Genomic DNA, 24,444 nt, shown 5'->3' with positions numbered 1-24,444 from the left:
TCACTTTTTCATTGCCTAAGCAAGTTCTAAGTGCTCCATAGCATCTTTTTCTGCCACTTTCATGGTGATTAGAACAAATTGTTTTCATCCACCCCTTCCACCTCACATGCATGGGGTAGACACTCTCTTAATTCAGCCTGTCCATTACCCCCAACTTGGTTTACCAGAGTGTGAAGTCTCTGCATGCTGCAGGCTCTTGGAACTGTAGGTGAAAGCTGGATGGCTAGTAGATACCAAAAGAAGAAAGCAACCCAATTCAGCAGCAAAAATTAGAAAGAGAAATTCCATTTAAACTCACCCAAGACAATATAAAATACTTGGGAATCTATCTGCCGAGACAAACACAGGAACTATATGAACACAACTACAAAACACTCTCCACACAATTAAAACTAGATCTAAACAATTGGAAAAACATTGATTGCTCATGGGTAGGACAAGCTAACATAATAAAAATGACCATCCTACCCATATTAATTTACTTATTTAGTGCCATACCCATTGAACTACCAAAAAACTTTTTTACTGAATTAGAAAAAAACATAAAAGTTCATTTGGAAGAACAAAAGATCAAGGATATCCAGGGAAATCATGAAAAAAAAATCCCAAGGAAGGAGGCTTTGCAGTCCCAGACCTCAAACTATACTATAAAGCAGTGGTCATCAAAATAATTTGGTACTGTCTAAGAGACAGAAAGGAGGATCAGTGGAATAGACTTGGGGTAAGTGATCTCAACAAGACAGTCTATGATAAATCCAAAGATCCCAGTTTTGGGGACCAAAACACTTTTTGATAAAAACTGCTGGGAAAATTGGAAGACAGTATGGAAGAGATTAGGTTTGGATCAACATCTCACACTTAGCTCCTAATTTTTTTATTAATTAGTGTGTTTTTGATTTATTGTTTTTCCAGTTTTTTAGTTGCTTTCCCATTTCATTGATCTTTTTTTTGTTAATAAGTGTTTCAAGAGAGAAATTTTCCCTTAAAAACTATTAACTATGCCCATCAGTACCTAGATGATCTCTGTTTCTTGGTGCATTAATCTAAAGCAGTGATGGCAAACCTTTTAGAGACCAAGTGCCAGGCCCCATCCCTACTCTACTCCCCAGACCATGTGCCATGCCCCTCCCTCCCACATGCTGGGTATGCCCCACCCCCTCCTACACAGGGGAAGAAGGAAGCACTCCCATTGGGCTGCTGGGCAGAGGGGTGGGCAAAGTAAGGAATGAGTATAGAGAGGGGGAAGGGAATAGTCTGAGCTTTCTGCTCCCCTCTAGCTCTGCTACCTGTGAGCTTCCCATTTTACCCCATGTGCATTCCCATTGGGCTGCTGGGCAGAGGGCATGGGATGTGAAAAATTGTTAACAGGCACAGTGGAGAAGGGTAAGGGAGCAGCTCTGCCCAAGTCCCTTTGCCTTGCTAGTAATGAACTCTGGGAAAGGGTGGGGGGGGGGGTGGCCGCATGCCCACATGCCCACAGAGAGCACTCTGTGTGCCTTCTTTGGCACCTGTTCCATAGGTTCACCATCCCTGATCTAAAGTAACTGATAATGATTTCATTATGTTTAGTGCCTTGAAGCATAATGTTCTTTCTCTGCTTATCTCTTTTCATGATGTTTATATCTTTATGATGCCCTAAGATTATAAGTTAATAGATTTAAAGCTTAAGGGAATCTTATAGGTCACCCAGTATTGAGGAGACTGAATCTTGAGGTGGTTAAATGACTTGCCCAGACCTGGGATTTGAAACCACATCCTTCTAACTAAAGGTCTAGAGTCCTATCCACTATACTATATTGTTTCTCACATTTGATTCTCTTGTTTTTTGAAATTCATCTGAGGCGTGCTAAATTCTAGTCTGATACTTCATTTTTACTCTATGTGAGTCTTTGTTTAGACTATGTGTGATTAGAATTTTGTACCTTTGAACTACATTTCCCAGAATCCCTTTCCTTTAGTCCCCAAGTTACATCTTTATGTTGTGTAGATAAAATTTTGTGTAACTCCACCCTCTCACTCTCTTCTCTCACTTTTGCAGTCCAGGAAACTGCTCTTCACTCAGGCTATCACTTTTTCTACTTCAAGTTATTATAAATCTTATAAACAATAATACTTGGAGTTAATGTATATTAATTTTTAATCTTACAACTATGAGTAAATGAATGAGCAAAAAGGCATTTGTTAAGCCCTTCCTATGTCCCTGACAGTGTATTTTAAGTACTCTCTCTCTCTGTATAAAAAAAGAGCAAGCAAGATAGTCTCCGCTCTTAAGAAGCTCACATATGAATATGGGAAGACAACACATGAAGTCAGTAGGAAGGGGTGGTACAGGTAGAGGTATCCATGACAGCCTTTTGGGGAATGTCCAGTAAGTTGGCAGTGGCCTAAGTTCTGACCAAGATAGTACAAATACTCATAAGTCTCTAGAATCCCAGAAATAGAGTCTGTTTTCCAAAAGAAATAAATGCTGGAGTAGAGTTAGCATAGTTTGGAAGTGACCAGGAATTTTATTTCTTGTAAATAACATACTGTTTGATTTTACTTTCTAATCCATTTTGCTACCTTCCATTTTTATGGATATATGAATATAATTTGTGTATTTCCTCTTTTTTAGCATCTATTTCTCCTCTTTATTCAAAAGGAGGTAGTAAAAGAGAAGGCATATGAATATAATTAATCTATAAATGGTGAATTTTGTTCCTTCTTTTGTATTACCTTCTTTCTTGAAATAACCCAGGCTCTAATTACTAGGTCTTACCCTTTTCATCCTTTCCTTTTAAATCTGCCCTCCCTACTCACCTCAACCCACCCCCCAATTTAAAACTTCTGCCTTTCAAGTTGAAATTTGTTTTGCTTGTGACTATTCCCTTTCATAACTACAGGTCCCTGAGGAGGGGGAAGTGTTTCCCAGTTAAATTTAATATGTTTCTATAACAGGCTTTCTCTGATGTAGTTAGCTTTCCTTTGTTCTAGTTCAAATAATAGTGAAGTTTATGAGCTTACCTTCATATAATCCACTTCTTGGATAATACAATTTTGAGAAATCAATTCTTCCTCATTTCTTCTTTTTTTTTTATTTATTTTTTTTTATTTATTTTTTTAATTTTATAGTATTTTATTTGATCATTTCCATGCATTTTTCATTAAAGACAAAGATCATTTTCTTTTCCTCCCTCCCACCCCCCCCCCCCCCGTGGCCGACGTGTGATTCCACTGGTATCATATGTGTTCTTGACTTGAACCCATTGCCATGTTGTTAGTATTTGCATCAGAGTGTTCGCTCCGAGTCTTTCCTCTGTCATGTCCCCTCAGCCATTGTAGTCAGGCAGTTGCTTTTCCTTGGTGTTTCTATTCCCTCAGTTTGTCCTCTGCTTTTGGATAGTGTTTTTTTCTCCTTGATCCCTGCAGATTGTGCAGGGACATTACACCACCACTAATGGAGAAGTCCATTACGTTCGATGATACCACAGTGTGTTTGTCTCTGTGTACAATGTTCTCCTGGTTCTGCTCCTCTCGCTCTGCATCACTTCCTGGAGGTTGTTCCAGTTCACATGGAAATCCTCCACTTTATTATTCCTTTGAGCACAATAGTATTCCATCACCAACAGATACCACAATTTGTTCAGCCATTCCCCAATTGATGGGCATCCCCTCATTTTCCAATTTTTGGCCACCACAAAGAGCGCAGCTATGAATATTTTTGTACAAGTCTTTTTGTCCATTATCTCTTTGGGGTACAAACCCAGCAGTGCTATGGCTGGATCAAAGGGTAGACATTCTTTTGTCGCCCTTTGGGCATAGTTCCAAATTGCCCTCCAGAATGGTTGGATCAGTTCACAGCTCCACCAGCAATGAATTAATGTCCCTACTTTGCCACACCCCCTCCAGCATTCATTACTTTCCATAACTGTCATGTTAGCCAATCTGCTAGGTGTGAGGTGATACCTCAGAGTTGTTTTGATTTGCATCTCTCTGATTATAAGAGATGTGGAGCACTTCTTCATGTGCTTATTAATAATTTTGATTTCTTTATCTGAAAACTGTCTATCCATGTCCCTTGCCCATTTATCAATTGGGGAATGGCTTGATTTTTTGTACAATTGATTTAGCTCTTTATAAATTTGAGTAATTAAACCTTTGTCAGAGGTTTTTATGAAGATTTTTTCCCAACTTGTTGTTTTCCTTCTGATTTTAGTTACATTGCTTTTGTTTGTACAAAAGCCTTTTAATTTGATGTAGTCGAAATTATTTATTTTACATTTTGTGATTCTCTCTATGTCTTGCTTGGTTTTAAAGTCTTTCCCTTCCCAAAGGTCTGACATGTATACTATTCTGTGTTTACCCAATTTACTTATGGTTTCCTTCTTTATGTTTAAGTCTTTCACCCATTTTGAATTTATCTTGGTGTAGGGTGTGAGGTGTTGATCAATTCCTAATCTCTCCCACACTGTCTTCCAATTTTCCCAGCAGTTCTTATCAAATAGTGAATTTTTGTCCCAAGACCTGGGATCTTTGGGTTTATCGTATACTATCTGGCTGAGGTCGCTTTCCCCCAGTCTATTCCACTGATCCTCCTTTCTGTCTCTTAGCCAGTACCAAATTGTTTTGATGACTGCTGCTTTGTAATATAGTTTGAGGTCTGGGACTGCTAGGCCCCCCTCATTAGTGTTTTTTTTCATTATTTCCCTGGATATCCTTGATCTTTTGTTATTCCAAATGAACTTTGTTATGCTTTTTTCCAAATCAGTAAAGAAATTTTTTGGGAGTTCCATGGGTATGGCACTAAATAGATAAATAAGTTTGGGCAGGATAGTCATTTTTATTATGTTGGCTCGTCCTACCCATGAGCAGTTAATGTTTTTCCAATTGCTCAAGTCTAGTTTTAGTTGTGTGGCGAGTGTTTTGTAGTTGTGTTCATATAGTTCCTGTGTTTGTCTTGGGAGGTAGATTCCTGGGTATTTTATTTTGTCTAAGGTGATTTTGAATGGGATTTCTCTTTCTAGTTTTTGCTGCTGAGCTGTGTTGGAGATATATAGAAAAGTTGATGACTTATGTGGGTTTATTTTGTATCCTGCAACTTTGCTAAAGTTGTTGATTATTTCAATTAGCTTTTTGGTTGAATCTCTAGGATTCTTTAAGTAGACCATCATGTCATCTGCAAAAAGTGATAACTTGGTCTCCTCCTTGCCTATTTTGATGCCTTCAATTTCTTTTTCTTCTCTAATTGCTACTGCTAGTGTTTCTAGTACGATGTCAAATAATAGAGGTGATAATGGGCATCCTTGTTTCACTCCTGATCTTATTGGGAATGCATCTAGTTTATCCCCATTGCAAATGATATTAGCTGATGGTTTTAGATATATACTGTTTATTATTTTTAGGAATGACCCTTCTATTCCTATGCTTTCTAGTGTTTTTAATAGGAATGGGTGTTGTATTTTATCAAAGGCTTTTTCTGCATCTATTGAGATAATCATGTGGTTCTTGTTGGTTTGCTTGTTAATGTGGTCAATTATGTGGATGGTTTTCCTAATATTGAACCAGCCCTGCATCCCTGGTATAAATCCTACTTGATCATGGTGGGTGACCCTTCTGATCACTTGCTGAAGTCTTTTTGCTAGTATCCTATTTAAGATTTTTGCATCTATATTCATTAGGGAGATTGGTCTATAGTTTTCTTTCTCTGTTTTTGACCTGCCTGGTTTTGGAATCAGTACCATGTTTGTGTCATAAAAGGAGTTTGGTAGAACTCCCTCTTTGCTTATTATGTCAAATAGTTTGTATAGTATTGGGATTAACTGTTCTCTGAATGTTTGATAGAATTCACTGGTGAATCCATCAGGCCCTGGGGATTTTTTCTTAGGAAGTTCTTTGATGGCTTGGTGGATTTCATTTTCTGATATGGGATTATTTAAGAATTCTATTTCCTCTTCTGTTAGTCTAGGCAGTTTGTATTTTTGTATATATTCATCCATATCACTTAAATTGGTATATTTATTGCCATATAATTGGGCAAAGTAATTTCTAATGATTGCCTTAATTTCCTCTTCCTCAGAGGTGATGTCCCCCTTTTCATCTTTGATGCTGTTAATTTGCTTTTCTTCCTTCCTTTTTTTAATTAGATTGACCAGTACTTTGTCTATTTTGTTTGTTTTTTCAAAGTACCAGCTTCTTGTCTTATTTATTAAATCAATAGTTCTATCACTTTCAATTTTATTAATTTCTCCCTTAATTTTTAGGATTTCTAGTTTGGTTTTCTGCTGGGGGTTTTTAATTTGGTCACTTTCGAGTTTTTTTATTTGCATTTCCAATTGATTGATCTCTGCTCTCCCTAGTTTGTTAATATATGCACTCAGGGATATGAATTTACCTCTGATTACTGCTTTGGCTGCATCCCAAAAGGTTTGAAAGGATGTTTCGCCATTGTCATTTTCCTCGATGAAATTATTAATTGTTTCTATGATTTCTTCTCTAACTAAACGATTTTGGAGTATCATATTGTTTAGTTTCCAATTAGTTTTTGATTTGGTTTTCCATGTACCATTACTGATCGTTATTTTTATTGCCTTGTGGTCTGAAAAGGCTGCATTTATTATTTCTGCTTTTCTGCATTTGTGTGCCATGTTTCTGTGACCTAATGTATGGTCAATCTTTGTGAATGTGCCATGTGGTGCTGAGAAGAAGGTGTATTCCTTTTTATCCCTATTTATTTTTCTCCATATGTCTATTAATTCTAATTTTTCTAAGATTTCATTCACTTCTTTTACCTCTTTCTTATTTATTTTTTGATTTGATTTATCTAAATTTGATAATGGTTGGTTTAAGTCTCCCACTAATATGGTTTTACTGTCTATTTCTTCCTTCAATTCTCCTAGTTTCTCCATTAGAAATTTGGGTGCTATATTATTTGGTGCATATATGTTGATTAGTGATATTTCCTCATTATCTAAAGTCCCTTTTAACAAAATATAATAACCTTCCCTATCCCTTTTGATCAGGTCTATTTTTGCTTTGGCTTTATCAGATATCATGATTGCCACTCCTGCCTTCTTTCTGTCACTTGAGGCCCAGAAGGTCTTACTCCATCCTTTAATTCTGACCTTGTGGGTGTCTACCCGCCTCATGTGTGTTTCTTGGAGACAACATATGGTAGGGTTTTGGATTCTAATCCATTCTTCTATTTGTTTACGTTTTATGGGTGAGTTCATCCCATTTACGTTCAATGTTATGACTGTCACTTGTGGACTCCCTGGCATTTTGATATCCTTCCCTAATTCTAACCTTTCTTCTTCAGCTCTAGCTTTTAGTCCAGTGATTTACTTTAAATCAGTCCCCCTTGTATTTCCCTTTCTACCCCCCTCCCTTCTAGTTCCCTCCCTTATTTTCCCCTGTAGTCTTTTTAAAAATTCCCCCCCCACCCTCTCCCTCCCTTGTACTGCTTCCCTCCCCACCAGTCTGTTTTTTACCCTTCTACTCCTCTATAGGGCGCAAATCTATTCTCTTCCCCAATGGATTGGATTGTTCTTCCCTCTTTGGGTCAGTTTCAAAGTACGTAAGAGTTGAATATTTCCTATCTCCGACCTCTTTACCCTTCCAGTGTATCGATGTTCTCCCCCCTCCCGCCATGAGCTTCTTTGTGACATATAAATTTACCCCCATTTGTTTCTTTTCCCATTTCTTTTAGTCATAACCTCTTTTCTTTTTTAGCTTTAGTCATGTATATATATATATATATATATACATACACATGTATATGTATTTATGCATGCATATCTCTATATACCTATTTATGTCTTGTCCTTTCATCCTATACAGTTTGTCCCTTCCCTCTGAGTGTAGTTCTTCTAGCTGCTTAGGTGATAGCAACAGTTTTTAAGAGTTGCCAATGACCTCTTTTCTTATAGGGATACATATCATTTTAACTTATTGAGTCTCTTAAAAAAAAACCTTTGTTGTTGTTGTTGTTTTTCCCCTCTTTTTTAATTACCTTTTGATGATTCTCTTGAATTCTGTGGTTGGACTTCAAATTTTCTGTTCAGGTCTGGTCTTTTATTTATGAATGCTTGGAATTCCTCTGTTGTGTTAAATGACCATACTTTCCCCTGTAAGAATATAGTCAGTTTTGATGGGTATTTTATTCTTGGCTGTAGGCCTAGTTCCCTTGCTTTCCGGAATATCATATTCCATGCCTTTCGGTCCTTCAGTGTGGATGCAGAAAGATCCTGTGTTATCCTCACCATGTTTCCATGGTATCTGAATGGTTTCTTTTTGGCAGCTTGTAATACCTGTTCTTTTATCTGATTGTTTTTGAATTTGGCTATAACATTTCTTGGTGTTGTCAGTTGGGGATTAAAAACAGGGGGTGATCTGTGGATTCTTTCAATCTCCACTTTCCCCTCTTGTTCTAGGATTTCGGGACAGTTTTCCTGGATAATTTCCTCTAGTATTATGTCCAGGCTTTTTCTTTTGTCGTGGTCTTCTGGTAGTCCAATTATTCTTAAATTGTCTCTTCTTGAACGATTTTCTAAATCGTCTGTTTTGTGAATGAGATGCTTCACATTTTCCTCAATTTTTTCATTCTTTTTGTTTTGTCTTATAGTGTCCTGCTGCCTTGTGAGGTCACTTGATTCTAGTTGTTTTACTCGGGTTCTTAAAGATTGGATTTCATCTTTGGCTTTTTGGTCGTCTTTTTCCTTCTGGTCTGAGTTTCTTTGAAGATTGTCTTTCATCCTCTTTATCTCGTCTTTCATCTCCTTTGCTTCATCTTTCATCTCCTTTGCCTCATTTTCCAGCTGGATGATTTTGGCTTTCAGGACACTATTTTCTTGTTTTAGTTCAAGTGCCTCTGTTTCCAGATGACTTATCTTAATTTTTAAGTTCTTTTCCCAATTGTCTTCAGCCTCTCTTAGCTGTGTTTTGAGTTCTTCCACAGCCTGTATCCAATTCGCTGGGATTTCTGGTTTATCGTTTGCTGATCTCTCCCCCTCTGTTCCATTTGGTGAGTAGTAGCTGTCTATTGTAGTTTCTTTCTTCTGTTTCTGTTGTTTGTTCAAATTCACCCCTTCTTTCCTCCCTGTATTTGTCTGTGCTCTTGTTCCTCTCATTTTTTTGTTTTTTAGGGACTTCTATCAGTCTCCCCTCTTGGAGCTTTAACAGAGGATCTCTTGGTGTAATCTCTGAGGGAGGGTTGTTGGGGGTTTGAGCTTTCCTGTCCTCTGGAGGCTTTTGATTGGCTTAAAGTTCAGCAGTCAGTGAGGATGGATGGGGAGCCTGGGCTTCCCTGTGTTCTGGAGACTTTTGATGGGATTGAGTTCAGCTTATTTGGGATGGGTTTATTCTGAGTTTTAAACTTCCTGGACGGCTGGAGCAGATATGGAGGATCTCTAAAGCTCTAGCCAGGCTGCCAGGTCTATGCTCCTTCTAGGCTGCCATCTTGACTTCGCCTCTAGGTTTCTGTTTTTTCAGAAGACCCAGCTCTCTAAGGGGGGAGGGGTTGTGGCTTGCCTGGACTCTGAGGGCTCCTGATGAGATTAGGTTCAGGTGATGTGGGCTGAAAGATCCCAGAGCCAAAAAAGGGAAGGGAAAAAAAAAAGCAGCCACCTCCTCTTCCACAGCCTGTGTTGAGTGCCCAGAGACTGGCCGAGTTACTTTCAAGGCAAGCTCCCCGGAGCACCCCCCTTGCCAGCCCTGAGTTTTCTGTCCTCTCAGCAGCTCTAAGGGCTCCTGATGGGATTAGGTTCAACTGGTTCTTTCAGAAGACCCTGCTCTCTAAGGGGGGAGGGGTAGTGGCTTGCCTGGACTCTGATGGCTCCTGATGGGATTAGGTTCAGGTAGTGTGGGCCGAATGATCCCGGAGCCAAAAAAGAAGAAAGAGAAAAGCAGCAACCTCCTCTTCCTCAGTCTGTGTTGAGTGCCCAGAAACTGGCCCGGGTTACTTTCAAGGTAGGCTCTTCAGAGCCACCCCTTTGCCAGCCCTGAGCCCTCTGTCCTTTCAGTAGCTCTGAGGGCTCCCGATGGGATTGGGCTCAGCTGGTGCCCTGAAGCTGGGACCTCCCCCGAGACCCAGAGGGAAGAACCCAGCCAGGAGGCCACAGGCTTCCCCCTTCTTTCTATGCTTCCCTGCCGTCTGTGTTGGGCACTCCGGAGACTGGCTCGGGTTGCTTTCAAGGTGAGTCCTCAGAGCCCTGAGGTTCCCGCTGCTGCCTTGGGCTCAGCACTCTGGGTTGGGGGGGATGGGTCCTGGGACCTTCTTTCTGTCTACCCCTTAGATCTGAGTGATCTAGGGTTCTGGCTTTTGGGGTGCGGTACCTTTTGATCCAGGTCCAGGAGGAGGTTTCCCCAGGTCTATCCTGTTGTTCAGCTTGAATTTCAGTGGCCTAGGAGCACTTTGTTTGCGATCGGTAGGGAAGGGTTTCGGAGGTCTGAACTTTCGCTGCTTCTACACCGCCATCTTGACCGGAAGTCTCTCTTCCTCATTTCTTTCCCAATAAATCCTTTTTTCTTCCCTCTTAAAATCAATCAAATGAAATTTTCCCCATCTCACCTCCATTGCCCTTTGTCTTTTTTAACTATCCTCATTGAAGAAAATGGAATTCTGAAGGGTCCCTTGTTCCTCTATGAATCTAAGCACTTTATCCTTTTACCTGTTCCAGTTGCTCAAATGTATTTATCTTTTTCTTTTTATGTTTCTGTTTCCAAGATTATTCTCAGAATGCCAGAGAGTTGTCCTCCATTAAAGATACATTTTTTCTCCTTATAGTACTGTATTCCATTTTACCAGATATTCTTTGTTGTAAGCTATTATCTTTTGCCTTTCAGAAAATCATATTCCAAGATGTTTTCTAATTGCTTACTGGCTTGCAAGATGTTTTATTTTATTATTTTTAACTATAACTTCCCTGGAAGTTTTCTTTATTATTTTTTTATTTTAAATTTAATGAATACACAATAAAGGGTATTCTCCAGAAACATTGTAGAACAGGAGAGGATGATGCCTAAAGATGTGAATATCTTACTGTGTAGATCTTACTTTTCTTTTAAAATGTATAATAAATTCAACATGTAACTATCACAATTTTCCTGTTTGTCTGTGATTCCTTCTGTTCCCTTCTCTCTTTTTTAAACTCAACCATAATCCCAGATTCTGTTCCACCTTTGCCTGGCCCATTTGAAAAGAAAAGCTTGTTACAAGTATGCATAGTCAAGCAAAACAAATTCCTGCATTAGGCATGTCTGAGAATATTTGTCTCATTCTGCATCTTGTATCCCATCCCCTCTTTCTCTGGAGGTAAGTAGTATGCTTCATCAACAGTACTCTGTTTTTAAGTCTTTCAGAATTGGTTTTCTTCATCTTGTTGTTATTTTTAAAATTGTTCTCCAGATTCTGTTCACTTTACATCAGTTCATATGTCTTCCCAGGTTTTTCTAAATCTGTATATTGTACAGTTGGAAAATTTGCCACACCTGAGCTACATTCCCAGCATCCTTTTAAGTTATGTCCTCATTTTACATAAGGATGCTTGGGAGATGAATTTGGCCAAGACCCATGCAGGCTTCTTTTTTTAGAGCTTGTGCTTTTGGTAAAGTGCTGCAGGTGTGAGTCTCTGGTTCTTTTGCTCTGCTCACTTGACTGAAAGAACTTTTTTTCTTTTCTCTCTCTTTTAATTTATTATTAAAATTCCTATATATTTTTAAATACTAATATTTACTTATTTTTACACCTACAATATTATACATTTATAATTATCATGATCACAATATAATTATCATAATTTATTCGTCTATTTCTCATTTGATCAGCAGTCCTTTAATTTTCAATTCTTTGCTATAACAAAAAAAGTTGCTATGAATATTTTTGTACATATAGGTCCTTTTTCTTTGGTTTTTGGTTTCTTTGGCCTAGTCACAGTTTAATGCTCATAGATACTGTAATTCATGGTTTCAAGAGTTAGCCTGGTTTTAGTAGAAGGGCAGAGACCTTGAGAACTAAGAAGTTCTCTGAAAACATGATTGTATCAACTCAGTGAGAGAGAAAAACATTAACTTCTTCAGAAATATGCATGGGAACAGGTGTCTGAATCTTTAATCTAAAAAAATGGAGTCTGATTAGGAAATTGGCTTTTTTGGCTTTATTTTTTAAAGCTTCAGACTGAGAATTTATATTAAGGAAGGCTACAAAGATTTTTGTAAGTTGGTTTAATTAAATATTAGCCTGCTGAAAAATTTCCTTTCTTACTGAAATCCCCCTATGATACCAAGGCTCTCCTCTACCTGCCATATGAGAGGATGACATAGCAATTTATAAGTTTGACTCGATAGCAGGACATCTTACAAGGCAAATATACCTTCTAAGGTATTTCTTGGCAAATTGGCAAAAATTGAAAATGATTTTTATATTCCATAGTTTCTCATTCTATTTGCTAGTCATATCGTATTGAGAAATAGGTTAGAGTAAAGAAACAGTAGAGCATGCTCCCACTTTTTTGTATAAATTTTTCAGTTACTAGTAGACATAGATGGTGCACATGAAGATATACTCACAGGCCTAGAATTTATGGCCCAGATCATTGAGAGGGTGATAGTGCTAAGTCCTATAAGGAAAACACCTTGCCAGGTGCCCCAGATCACCAGGACTAATATTAAGTATCAACACTTTTGAGTTTCAATCATCATTTCCTGGTTTAAGATTTCCCCTTGAGAAGTAGATTTATAGAGCCCCTGTAACCTCAGAAACATTATGCAACTTTGACTAGCCTTATAATGAGTCAGAGCATAAACTTTCATGTGTTGATTTTCTTTTTAAAGTTCTGAATGTTACTTTTTTAAATGATAATTAGTTTCAACCATTGATATTTGCAACTTTAGAGTGTGTTAAATTGGAGAGAAAGAAAAAGAGCACATTTTTCAGAAGAGATCTTATGAATATAAACTAAATGAGTACAAAAGATGTATATTTTCAGTGATTGCCATATATTATTCTACAACTAAGAACTTGCCGGCATTAATGTTAACTTGAAAAATAATTGTACACTGGTTTAAGTTAAGCAGTGAAACTTTCTGTGTGAGATGGAATCTTTTGGAATTATAATTTTGATTTGATCTCAGTTTTAATTCAGGTAAAATTATTTATGCTTATGAGTACATAATCTTTTAAGAGAAGTTAAGAAGAATTTTCTTCAGGAAGTACTGCCTGCATCTCCAGATATTAATTACAGGAAAATGTGTAGATTCCTGGAAAATTTGGGAACAGTGGTCCTATAAAAGCAAATTACAATACTTTCCCCATTCTCAGTTTCCATTATGAACAAAGGAAAGTTTCCTACCTATTAAACTATGAATCTAACTATAATATTTCTCAAATTTGTGAAATTTGGGTATATGCATTGACTATTTGAAAAAGTATTTATGGCACTTAACTAGAATCAAATACAGCTGAGGGGAATCTTTTCCCATTGTACCTTTGGTTTGGTCATTGTGTGACTTTTGAGACAGGCTCTATAGAACAATTTTTATGTTCCTCTACATCCCTAGTCTAACTTTCACAGCAGATTTCTCTAATTATGTCAGAAGACATGCAAATGTCTTATTTTACTGTTGGGTTTTTTTTTTAAGTAACATTTTACTGTTAATATCAGCAGACATTCTTTGGTGCTCAGTGGAACACTACATTTAAAAAAGCGGGAGGGATATATATATATATATATATATATATATATATATATATATATATATGATATGCTTGTATTTCTACTCCTTTGAATTTATATATGCTTAGACGTTATTTTTGAAGTCCTGCTGCACTATTCCAGGTACCTGAAATGTTCAAGGGAGTGGCCCCAGGATCCAACTTGAAACATAGGCAGCTGACTCAAAAAAGGACAGAATCACAAAGATCCTTGAATGGCTGCCTCAAGAATGCCAGGGTGGAGGCAGGAGGGAATAGTTCTACTTGGGCATAATTCTTAACAAAGAATCCTCTCTCTTTGATGAATATAATTGGGAGCCATAGGACTGAATCTGTCAGGCAATACCTTTTATTGGCAGGAGGTGACACCCTGAATTATTCAGGAGATATCACTCAATTTCAAAGTTTCTGTCCTAGTTGCATGGTCAAATACAGGGCTAATTTAGTTATTAGACCTAGGGCGGTTGTGGAAGGGGTACCATTGAGTCTGATTACATTTAGGAGATAAATTTGTTGATTTGGGTAACCCAGGAAGGGAAGAAACCAAGCTATATCTCTCCTAAGATCTAGTATAGATAATTTAGAACCCTGGATTAATGGATTTTTTTTAAGGCTAATTTGCAGCAGCAGAAGGAATATTAGTAATAAACTTAGTAATAGTAAGATTTTGTTTAGAATATTGTACCCAGCAACTAACACAACATACTGTGTTTTGACCAAGAGTAGAGGTCCAGTTTTGCATGTTAATAAAGATGATTAGGATTATAGGATGGCCATTCATGACCCAAATTATCAGGTGAAATATAATTAGCTGTGGCAAGAAATTCTAACCATCTAGAGACTAGTCTTGGACCATAGGCCTTGAAATGTCAGCAGCTAAAGGAAAAAGGTTTCTTTAATTAAAGCATAATAAGAGTTTTGCATTGATGGTGTAATATCTACTACCCACGTAGGCACATGAAAGAATCAACACAGAAGGCTTGATGGCTTCTCACACTTGACAGGTTCCTCAAGGGTACCAACATCACATCTTTGGAGGGACACAAGTTGGGTAGGGAAGGAAAACATGCCTGGGAGTGGGATTGTATGACCCCAAAGTAGGACTATCAGTATATATCTTTGACCTGTGTTTGACAACTATATCTTTGCAAGCTAAGCAATCTTACTTTCTAATCCAGTGATGGGCAACCTTTTGAACTTGGGTGTCAAAATTCACCAAAAAAACAAGCATAACTCGGGTGGTGTGTCACTTAGAGAAAAAAAACACAATTTCATGATATTTATAGTTTAAATAACAAAAATGTATAGTTGTAATATATAGCTGTAATTAATAAACCAAAAACTAATTATTTAACTTACTGCTTAGTGATTTCTTTGTTCATCTATCAGTCAGTTTCTTTTGTTGGGCTTGATATTATTGGGGGGGGGGGATTCTTTAACCTGCCTATTAGTGACTTTTTTGTTGCTGGATTTCATTGGCTAAATTTTCAATTGAAGGTTAGTATTTTGTGCACTGCCAGCCCAAGCAAGTGCTACTAACTTCATCTGTCAATGTTTCTTTTGTTGGTTTTGATATTATTTAACTGCCCACTCACACTCCTCCTCCCTGCCCCATGGGAGCCCCACGCACCCCAGCTGCCTGGCGCTTGCCTTCCACCACTCAGCCCCCTCTCCCTCAGGCCAGGGCATGGCCACAGCTGAGGGTGCACGGTAGCTCTCAGGCCTGAGGCTCACTGAGCCCACATGCAGCTGTGTGTCATTGAAAATGTCAGTGCTGACACTCATGTCATAGGTTCGCCATCATGGCTCTAATCCTTGCTTGGTCAATCATTTATACCACTCTTCTATTCTTGAATTTAAGACAACTCCTTGGTAACCTCCTATAACAAATCCAAATTACTTTCCAAAATTGTTGGACCAATTCAGAGTTCTACCAACAATATATTAAATAAAGTGCCTTTCTTTGAATAATTCTTCTAATGTTGCCTTCCCATCCTTTATTTTTGCCTATTGTTAGTTTTAATATTCCATTTGTCTTATTAGTTGCTTGGAACAATCCTTTTTTTTTTAATTGATTAATTTAGAGCATTTTTCCAGGATTACAAAAATAATGTTCTTTCCCTCCCCTCCACCCAATCCCCTCCCATATCCGACACACAATTCCACTGGGTTTTATATGTGTCTTTGGTCAAGACCTATTTCCATATTATTAATAATCCCAATCATATCCCCATTGACACTTGTGATCAAGCAGTTGTTTTTCTTCTGTGTTTCTACTCCCACAGATTTTCCTCTGAATGTGGGTAGTGTTCTTTCTCATAAGTCCTTCAAAAATGTCCTGGATCATTGCATTGCTGCTAGTAGAGAAGTCCATTATATTCAATTGTACCACAGTATATCAGTTTCTGTACAATATTCTCCTGGTTCTTGGAGCAGTCTTTTATATAATAGTTTATAATTCTTATGAGAACTGGTCATATTAAAGCCCTTCTTTTTAATAAAATTAGCCATTTTTTTCAGTCAGTGTTCTTTCCCTTCCTTACCCTCCATCCCCATTTGGAAACTTTTATTCATTAACTTTATTTTTTTTTTTAGTTTTAAGTTCCAAATTTTCTCCCTATAGCCTTTCCCCTACCTAATGAGAAGGCAAGTAATTGATAGGCCTTGGTAACAGATTGGATATTAAGGATAAGAAATAGTGAAGAATCCAGGATGACTCCATATCTCTCTATTAGGGAGATCGGACCAGCAGCAGGATATGGAATTTTCCTTGTGCTAGCACAGATAAATAGTTGCTTTAGGGTAGATAGAAGATGTCTAGCCCAGCAGCCTTTCCACAGAGAGACCCATTGCACCTATAATGAAATGAATGACTCAAGGCTCTCATGCATCCATGTTCTAAGGTCTTCAGTCTGCATCAGTTCATACAGGTCTTCCAACTTTCTCTGAAAATATCCCCTTCATCATTTCTTACATCACAGTGGCATTCCATTACATTTATGTACTGTAATTTGTTCAGCCCTCTGAAAGTTAAAGGACACGCCATCAGATTACCGTTTTTTTGCCATCTCAAAAAAAGCCTTAAATATTTATGTACGTTCTTAGAATATATTTTGCTTAGGACCAATAATTCCCCTAATTTATCCTCCTTTGAATACTCCCTTCTCCCTTCTACTTCCCTTTTGAGGCAAAAGTATTTCTATAACCATTTTTTAATATGTATATTTTGTATTCATTGTATATGTGTATTCTCCCTTCCATCACTAGTTTGGATGAGAATGAGATTGAAGTGTTTGCCACTTTCTTGCTCTTCCCCTTACCTCTATTTGTATTGATGTCTTTCTGAGCTGCGCCCCCCCCCCCAATTGTGTAAGATAGTTTTCCTTAACTTTCTTTTCCTCCCTCACACCCACCATAGTTCTCTTTCCCTCTTTCCATTCTTCTCTTAATTTTATCAAAATTAAATAGAACCATTTCCAACTCTTTTCTAGAGTATATATATATATATACATATATATATGTGTGTGTGTGTGTATATATATATATATATATATATATATATATATATATATATATATATATATAACCCCTGATAGTAAATAAGATTGGGAAAGAAACATGTTATCATCTCTTCATATTTTAATAAAGGATTTAATCCTTCTTTAGCCCCTTAGATTGTTTATTCATGTTTACCTTTTTATGTTTCTCATAAATCCCACATTTGAACTTCAGAGTTTCTACATAGCACTTGTTTTTATATCAGGAATGCTAGGGAGTCCTCTGTTTCATTAAAAATCCATTTTTACTCTACAGGATTATACCTACTTTTTTTTTTTTAATCCTTACCCTTCATCTTAGAATCAATACTGTGTGTTGGTTCTAAGGTAGAAGAGTGGGTTATACCCACTTTTGTTGGGTAAGTTTTCCTGTCAGGAAAACTATGCCCTTTGCCTTCTGGAATAGGGTATTCCAAGCTTTCCATTCCTTTATAGGAGGGACTGCTAAATCATGTGTGGTCCTGACAACATCTCAGTACTTGAATCCATTGTGACTGATAATGGTATTTTTTCTTTGCCTTGGAAGTTCTGGATTTTCATAGTGATATTCCTGGGAGTTTCTATTTTGGAGTTTCTTTCAGGAAGTGACCAGTGAATTCTTTCTATTAATACTTTGCCTTGTGGTTTTAAAAGATTTGGCCAGCTTTTTAAAAAGATTTCTTGAAGAATAATACGTAGACTTTTTTTGTTGTTGTTGTTATGGCAGATAGCTATTTTAAACTATTTTCCCCTCAATATCTTTTCCAGGTCAGTGATTTTTCTGAGATACTAAGAATTTTTCTTCTATGTTACCTCTTTTGACAATAATTATTATTGACTGGTGGTGTCATTGACTTCTATTTGGTTTAATTTTGAGAGAATTTGTTGCTTAGATAGATGAGGTTTTGAATCTCTTTTGCCAAGCTGTTCCTTTTCTACTTTTCTCCATAGTTCTCATTTTTTTCCTCCAGCACTCATTTCATTGATTAAAAACATTTTTTTTAATTTTTCTCTAACTCTTGCTTTCTCTTTCCTGAATTTTAATAGAATTTGTGCCAAAGCTGTTTTTTTCCCTCTTTGAGGCTTTGTTTGTATGTATTTGGGGGAGCATTCTCATTTGAGTTTGTGTCTTGAGTATTCCTATTTTCATAATGGCTTTTATAGTTAAATTCTTTTTTGTTGTTGTTGTTTTGCTCATTCTTCTAGCCTACTCCCTGACTTCATAGTTATGTTAGAACCAATATCTGCATACTTCAGGGAGTATGAGGGAAGATCTGGAGTGATCATCCTGCTGCTGCTTTCTTGGTGTATTGAATGTTATGTTTTTCCACAATCTTAGGGATAGTTTAAATTGGGAATCTGCAAGCTTTCAGTATTCCTAGAGTGGCCTAATCCAGGGCAAAAATCTGTTGCTGCCCCCCTGGTCTGAGCACTGCAAATTCCTGACCTCATTTGGGGTCTAAGAAACAGCAGATTACTTGCTGGACTCAGCCTCTGTTAATCATTTGGGAAGCTCTGCTGCTTCAGAGTGATGGAACTGAAAGCTCTCATTTAGTCTGGGATTCCTGCTCTAGTTTTTCCCTCAACAGGCTTCAGACTGGAGTAGAAGCTGGAACTGAGTCTCCACTCTGCTCTTGGAGCCTGACCCACACTATCATTGCTTGCTTCTGACTTTGACCTATCTCAGTATATTGCCCAGGGCTTTCTACAATTCCCACCTCAGGAATTCCACCCCTAGGTACAGGTTTTGTCAGTCTACCCTGGATCTGTGTCCTAGAACTGGGTAGTGGGTTAAAAAACTTCCATTTGTCACCTCTTCCTGACTATACCCAGGTATGATATTGGGTTCTCCACTTGACCTGATGCATAGCCTCTCCCTGTGCTTGTTCCTGGCCAGAACCTATCCCTAATGGCCAAACATCTCTCTTTATGCCATCCTGAGCTAGAAAAATGACTCATTGTGTTGTTTTCTTCCTGCTATTCTGCTGTCTTGACTCTGCCTTTCTTATCTTGTATTAATAGTAGTATCCTATTGTTTGCATTATATAGCTGCAAGTCATGAAATACTACATTACTAGAAGAATCAGAGTTGAAGATGGTGACTCAGAAAGCAATGCATAAGTGCAGGGTAGTTTTAATTAGACTGTAGTGTCAGTCAAAGTTGAATTCCAGAGAATTAGTGTAAAAGATCATTAATATGGAGCAGCCAGGAGTCCAATGCTATTATCCCAGGGTTACCAAGTTCTGAGATACAAGGAAACAAGCACTCACTTATTTAAGCACCTACTTTGTGCCTGGTGTTTTGCTTGGCCTTGGGTATACTGACAAAACACAGAGATGTGAGAGATACTGTCATGTAGGAAGAAAAAGTAAGAGGCCAGTTAGGCTGAAATCAAATGTACCTAAGAGAGAGTGACTTAATAAAGTCAGACAGGTAAATTGGGAACTTCTGTAACTCAGATGCCTTCTGTCTTTTATTTCCCTCATCGTCTCTATTTCATATGATAAAGTGACCTTGCTCCTTACCAAAGCTAACCTCCTCTCCTTGTTCAGATGATCCCATTCTATCCCATCTCTAGCAGATTGCTCATTTCCTACTGCCTACAAACATGCTCATGTCTCACTTGAGGGGAAAAAACCAATCCAGTTGATCCTTCTCTCCCTGCTATCTATCTCCTTTTTCCTCTGCCTAAACTTAGAAAGGCTAGCTACAATAGGTACCTCCACTTTTTCTCCTCACTCTCTTTTCAGCACCTTATGATCTGGCTTCCAACCCCATCATTCCACCAAAACTGTTCTCTCCAAAGTTACTCTTTTTTTTTTTAAGTTGCCAAATCCAATGGCCTTCTTTAATCCTCATTTTCCTTCAACTTTCTGTAGCAGTTGGTACTGTTAATCATTCTCTCCATGATAATTTCTTGTCTAGGTTTTCAGGACACTACTCTCCTGGTTTTCCTCCTTCCCTGAACCACTCCTCTGTCTCCTTTGCTGGATGCTCTTCCAGATTATACCTTCTAAATTTATATGGATTATATCCTGAGCTCTCTTCTCTCCTTCTTCTGTAATACTTCACTTGATCTCATCACTTCATGGATTGAATTGCTGTCTCCATGCTGATAATTCTCAGATATCTTTCTTGCTCCAGCCTCTTTACTGACCTACAAGCCCACACAGGTGCCTTTGGAGACATCTCAAACTGCATCTTAAATGTTGGAGATATCTTAAACTCATCATGTCCAAGCAAGAATTCATCTTTCCCTCTAAATCTTCCTCTTTTGCCACCTTCCATATTAATATTACCATCCTCCCAACTGTAAATATTAAAATTTAGGGGAGACCGAGGCAGGTAGAAATTAGTTTCTCTCTGCAAGGAGTATTATTTTTTTAGAGGTTTATTAAAGATTAAGGATTAAAGAGAATACAGGATAAGGCCAGAGGCCTAGACAAGACCTCACCTACATTATGGAAAGAGCCACGTCTGCTCCAAAAGGAAGTCCAAAAAGAGAGCCAAAAACCTTTGCCACCAGCTTAAATCCTTCCTCGATCTTGGCCACCTCAGAATTCCGTGAGATTACAAAGCATTTTGGGGAAGTGGAGCAAAGGGCTTGTGGGGATTGAAGTCCAGAGTTCAAATCTCAATTTTACACAATTCCTCAAGCTAGAAATCGGTAATTCATCTTGGACTCCTCACTAACTCTCATACCCATATTGAAACTATTTCCGAGGTCTGTGGATTTCAGCTTTACAACCTCTCTTGAATAAACCCCCTTCTCTACTCTAATACTACCTACCTCAAGTCTCTTCCTCATTCCAGTCCATCCTCTAGTTGTCTCCAGGAACAAATACCAGATGTTCTGTTTGGCATTCAAAGCCCTTCATAACCCCCCCTACCTTTCCAATCTCCTTGCAAGTCCCCCAACAAATACTCTTTGATCTAGTGGCACTGGCCTCTTGACTATTACTTAAACAAGGCACTCCATGTCTCAGCAGTGGGCATTCTTTGTGGCTGCCCCTGTGCCTGGAACATTCACCCTTCTCTGCTCTGACTATTGACCTGTCTGGCTTCATTTAAGTCCCAACTAAAATCCCACCTTTTACAGGAAACCTTCCTCAACTCCACTGCCATTCCTTTGTTAATTATTTTCTATTTACCCTGTATATAACTTATTTGTTGTTTCCCACTTATATTACCAGTTCTTTGAGGGCAGGGACTGCCTTTTGTCCCTTTTTGTAACCCCATAATTCAGTAGGCAGTTGGGTGATATGGGACTGGCATTAAGGAGACAGCAGTTGGTGGTGAAGTGGATAGAACTCTGAACCTGGAGTCAGGAAGACCTGAGTCCAAATCCTAACTCAGATGCTTCTATCCTGGGCAAGCCATTTAATTTCTTAGCCTGTTATCCCATCTGTAAAATGGAAATAGCAGCACCTATTTTATAGGGTCCTCTTGTGGCTCAAATGAAATAACATGTAAATTGCTTTTCAAACCTTAAAAGATTTGAAAGGTGCTATATAAATATTCAACATTTAGCACAATGTCTGGCACAGAAAGCTTTTAATCAATGCTTATTGGTTGAGACTAGGCCTACATTAGCCAACTGGAAAATTGCTAGGCACAGCTAGGTTAGGGCTGACTATTCTGACTGAGGTGTTTCAAAGTGGTGACTGTAGGTGCAGTCATTTTATAGAATGTGGAGCAAGATGAGTCAACACATATCCCAACTCCTACAAAAATCAGCTCATGGCATTAAGGAATGAACCTATGGTAATTGAATATTGCATTGTTGACTAATCTAGGATAAGTATTAAAGTGCTGGTTATGACAGAGGGTTGGTCTCTGTTGATTCATTTTCAATGGTGAGGACACCTGAGTTGTACAAGTACAGAAAAAACAATTAGAGGAAAGCAAGGTGCAGTAGGTTGTCACAGCAAAAGAATAATTTTGATCGAATATAATGGACTTCTCCATTAGTGGCAATTGAGTAATCCTGAAAAACTTGAAGGGATCTATGAGAAAGAACACTATCCACACTATCTACATTCAGAGGAAAAACACCTAAGAAAAACAACTGCTTGATTACATGGGTCGATGGGGACATGATTGGGGATGTAGACTCTAAATGATCATCCTAGTGCAAACATCAACAACATGGAAATAGGTTCTGATCAAGGACACATGTAATACCCAGTGGAATTGCATGTCGGCTACGGGAAGGATGGGGGTAGGGGAGGGAGGGAAAGAATATGATCCTTGTAACCAAAGAATAATGACAAAATAATGACAAAGAATAATTGACAAAATTAAATTAAATTAAACAAAAAAATTTAAAAGAGAATAATTTTGAATCACTAAAGGGACAGTATCAGGAGTTCAGTCTAACAAACATTTATTAGATGCTTGCTTTGTATAAAGTACCAGGGAAACAAAGGCAAAAACAAAAAGCAGGTCCCTGAACCAAGTAGAGATACTTGTATACAAGTAAGTAAACACAAGGTCTTTTGAGAAACATAAGAATACAAAAGGATTAGAAAACATGGCTGAATTGAGCCTTGAAAGAAATGAAGGCTTCTAAGAGGTGGAGTTGAGGAAGAAATTTTGTCTCCATCTCTGTTGACTTTGGGGAACAGAAGATAGGTCACTGAGGCTGAAATGTAGAGTACATGATTGGCAAAAATGCAACTCTTGAGAAGTAGGTTAGAGTCAGATTGTGTCTACCATAGAAACCAATTCAATTAAAAATTGTTTTGAACTTAAGAAATCTTTTTTGAACAGAAAATATTGAACTTATATGTTAGTAGTACTTTGTGGATCAGATTGTAACAAGTTTAGTTACTTTTTATAAAGTGAAGTTTTCTAAGATGTAAACAGCTGAGATTATCAGCTCTTAAAATTAATATTTCTTTATTCAACTTGAAAAATATAAATATAAACTAGAACTATTATTTTTTTTTATTTCTCATAGGTTTATAGACAAGAAGGAAAGGTTAAACCATCTTAAAAGCAAGCAGGATGAATTCCGAAAAGAGTAAGTTGCTTATTTGCAGAATACTTGTTTGCTATTTGGCCCAATACCATGCTTTTATCTATTTGTGTAACATGATATTCAGGCACACCTTTTGTATGTGGTGGTGGTGGTTGTCACATATATTTATATGTGAAGAGCTTTTCTCTCAACCTTTTCCCAAATATGTGTGTGTTGGGGCTCTCTAAATCTAAAGATTCAGATTTGGAGAAAGAGCTAGGAAATTTTGGGATCATATTTATTGCATTATGTTTAATAGAGCTCTGAATGATTTTGGGGTAAAGTAAGATCCATTTATGGAAAGTTAATCATCACAACCATTTTTTCCAGTCTTTTCTTGCACTAATATCCTATGTAGTAAATCCTTGTCTTCAGTTAAATTAGTTTACAAAGAGTTCTTAATTTGCAGTCCTGGTATAATTTTTATTTCTTTCATAACTATTTCAAGATAAATAGTTTCCGTTACAATCCTTTATATTTTATTTTATGCATTTAAAAGCATTGTTCTGAGAAGGGATCCATAGGTTTCATCAGTTTGCTGAAGGGATCTATGCCACAGAAAATCGTTAAGAATCCCCGAGTCTGAGGCAGAGTCAAGATGGTGGCTTAGAGGCTGTGAAAGTTAACTCCTCCTCAACCCTTCCTCACCAATTAAAAACAAAATGCTTCTAGGGGACTGAAAACCAAATCTAACAACAGGACAGAGCTAAGGAATCCTCCTGCTGGATTCAGCTTAAAAGGTACACCCCCAAAAAGCCTGAATTTGAGAACACTCAGGTTTAAGGGAAAGGAAGAAGGAAGGTCCCAGGACCCCTCCCCCACCTACAGTACTGAGTGTCCAGCAGTGGAGTCTCTGGGTGGGCAAGGGCACTAGTCTGGAGGAAGTACCTTGTGGGCAAAGCTATGCCAGGCTCAGGGCTTTGAACACTGGTAGCGAGAAGGCAGCCCAATCGTGGCTGAGACACTCCATATTGGGCAGCTCCCCCCACCCCCACCCCCGGTTTTGACCTCAAGGCACATCCAGCTCTGCAAGATCAACTCTGCCCTGGTTAATCTTATCAAGCCTTCAGAGTGCAGGGAAGCTCAAGCTCCAAAACCCCTCCCCCATGAACTGCTCTGAGAGCCTTGCTGATCAAACTCCAAGAGTGAAGGCTACAACTACTACAGAACACTTTAAAAACAAGGTGGGAAGCCCAGCTCC

General features: G+C 38.0%; 1 protein-coding gene across 1 annotated transcript in view; it reads left to right on the top strand.

Moving 5' to 3' along the window:
* ATG14 (autophagy related 14) overlaps nucleotides 1–24,444 on the top strand; it is a 79,639-nt gene that overhangs the window by 11,887 nt on the left and 43,308 nt on the right. The window contains exon 2 of the mRNA XM_001368883.3: nucleotides 23,184–23,246. Within this exon, the coding sequence (XP_001368920.1) occupies nucleotides 23,184–23,246 (63 nt within the window). The remainder of the gene's footprint in view (nucleotides 1–23,183; nucleotides 23,247–24,444) is intronic.

Source organism: Monodelphis domestica, chromosome 1 (assembly GCF_027887165.1).
Source record: "Monodelphis domestica isolate mMonDom1 chromosome 1, mMonDom1.pri, whole genome shotgun sequence".
Taxonomy (NCBI): domain Eukaryota; kingdom Metazoa; phylum Chordata; class Mammalia; order Didelphimorphia; family Didelphidae; genus Monodelphis; species Monodelphis domestica.
The sequence above is the reverse complement of the archived record's forward strand: the minus strand, read 5'-3'. Positions and strand labels throughout refer to the sequence as shown.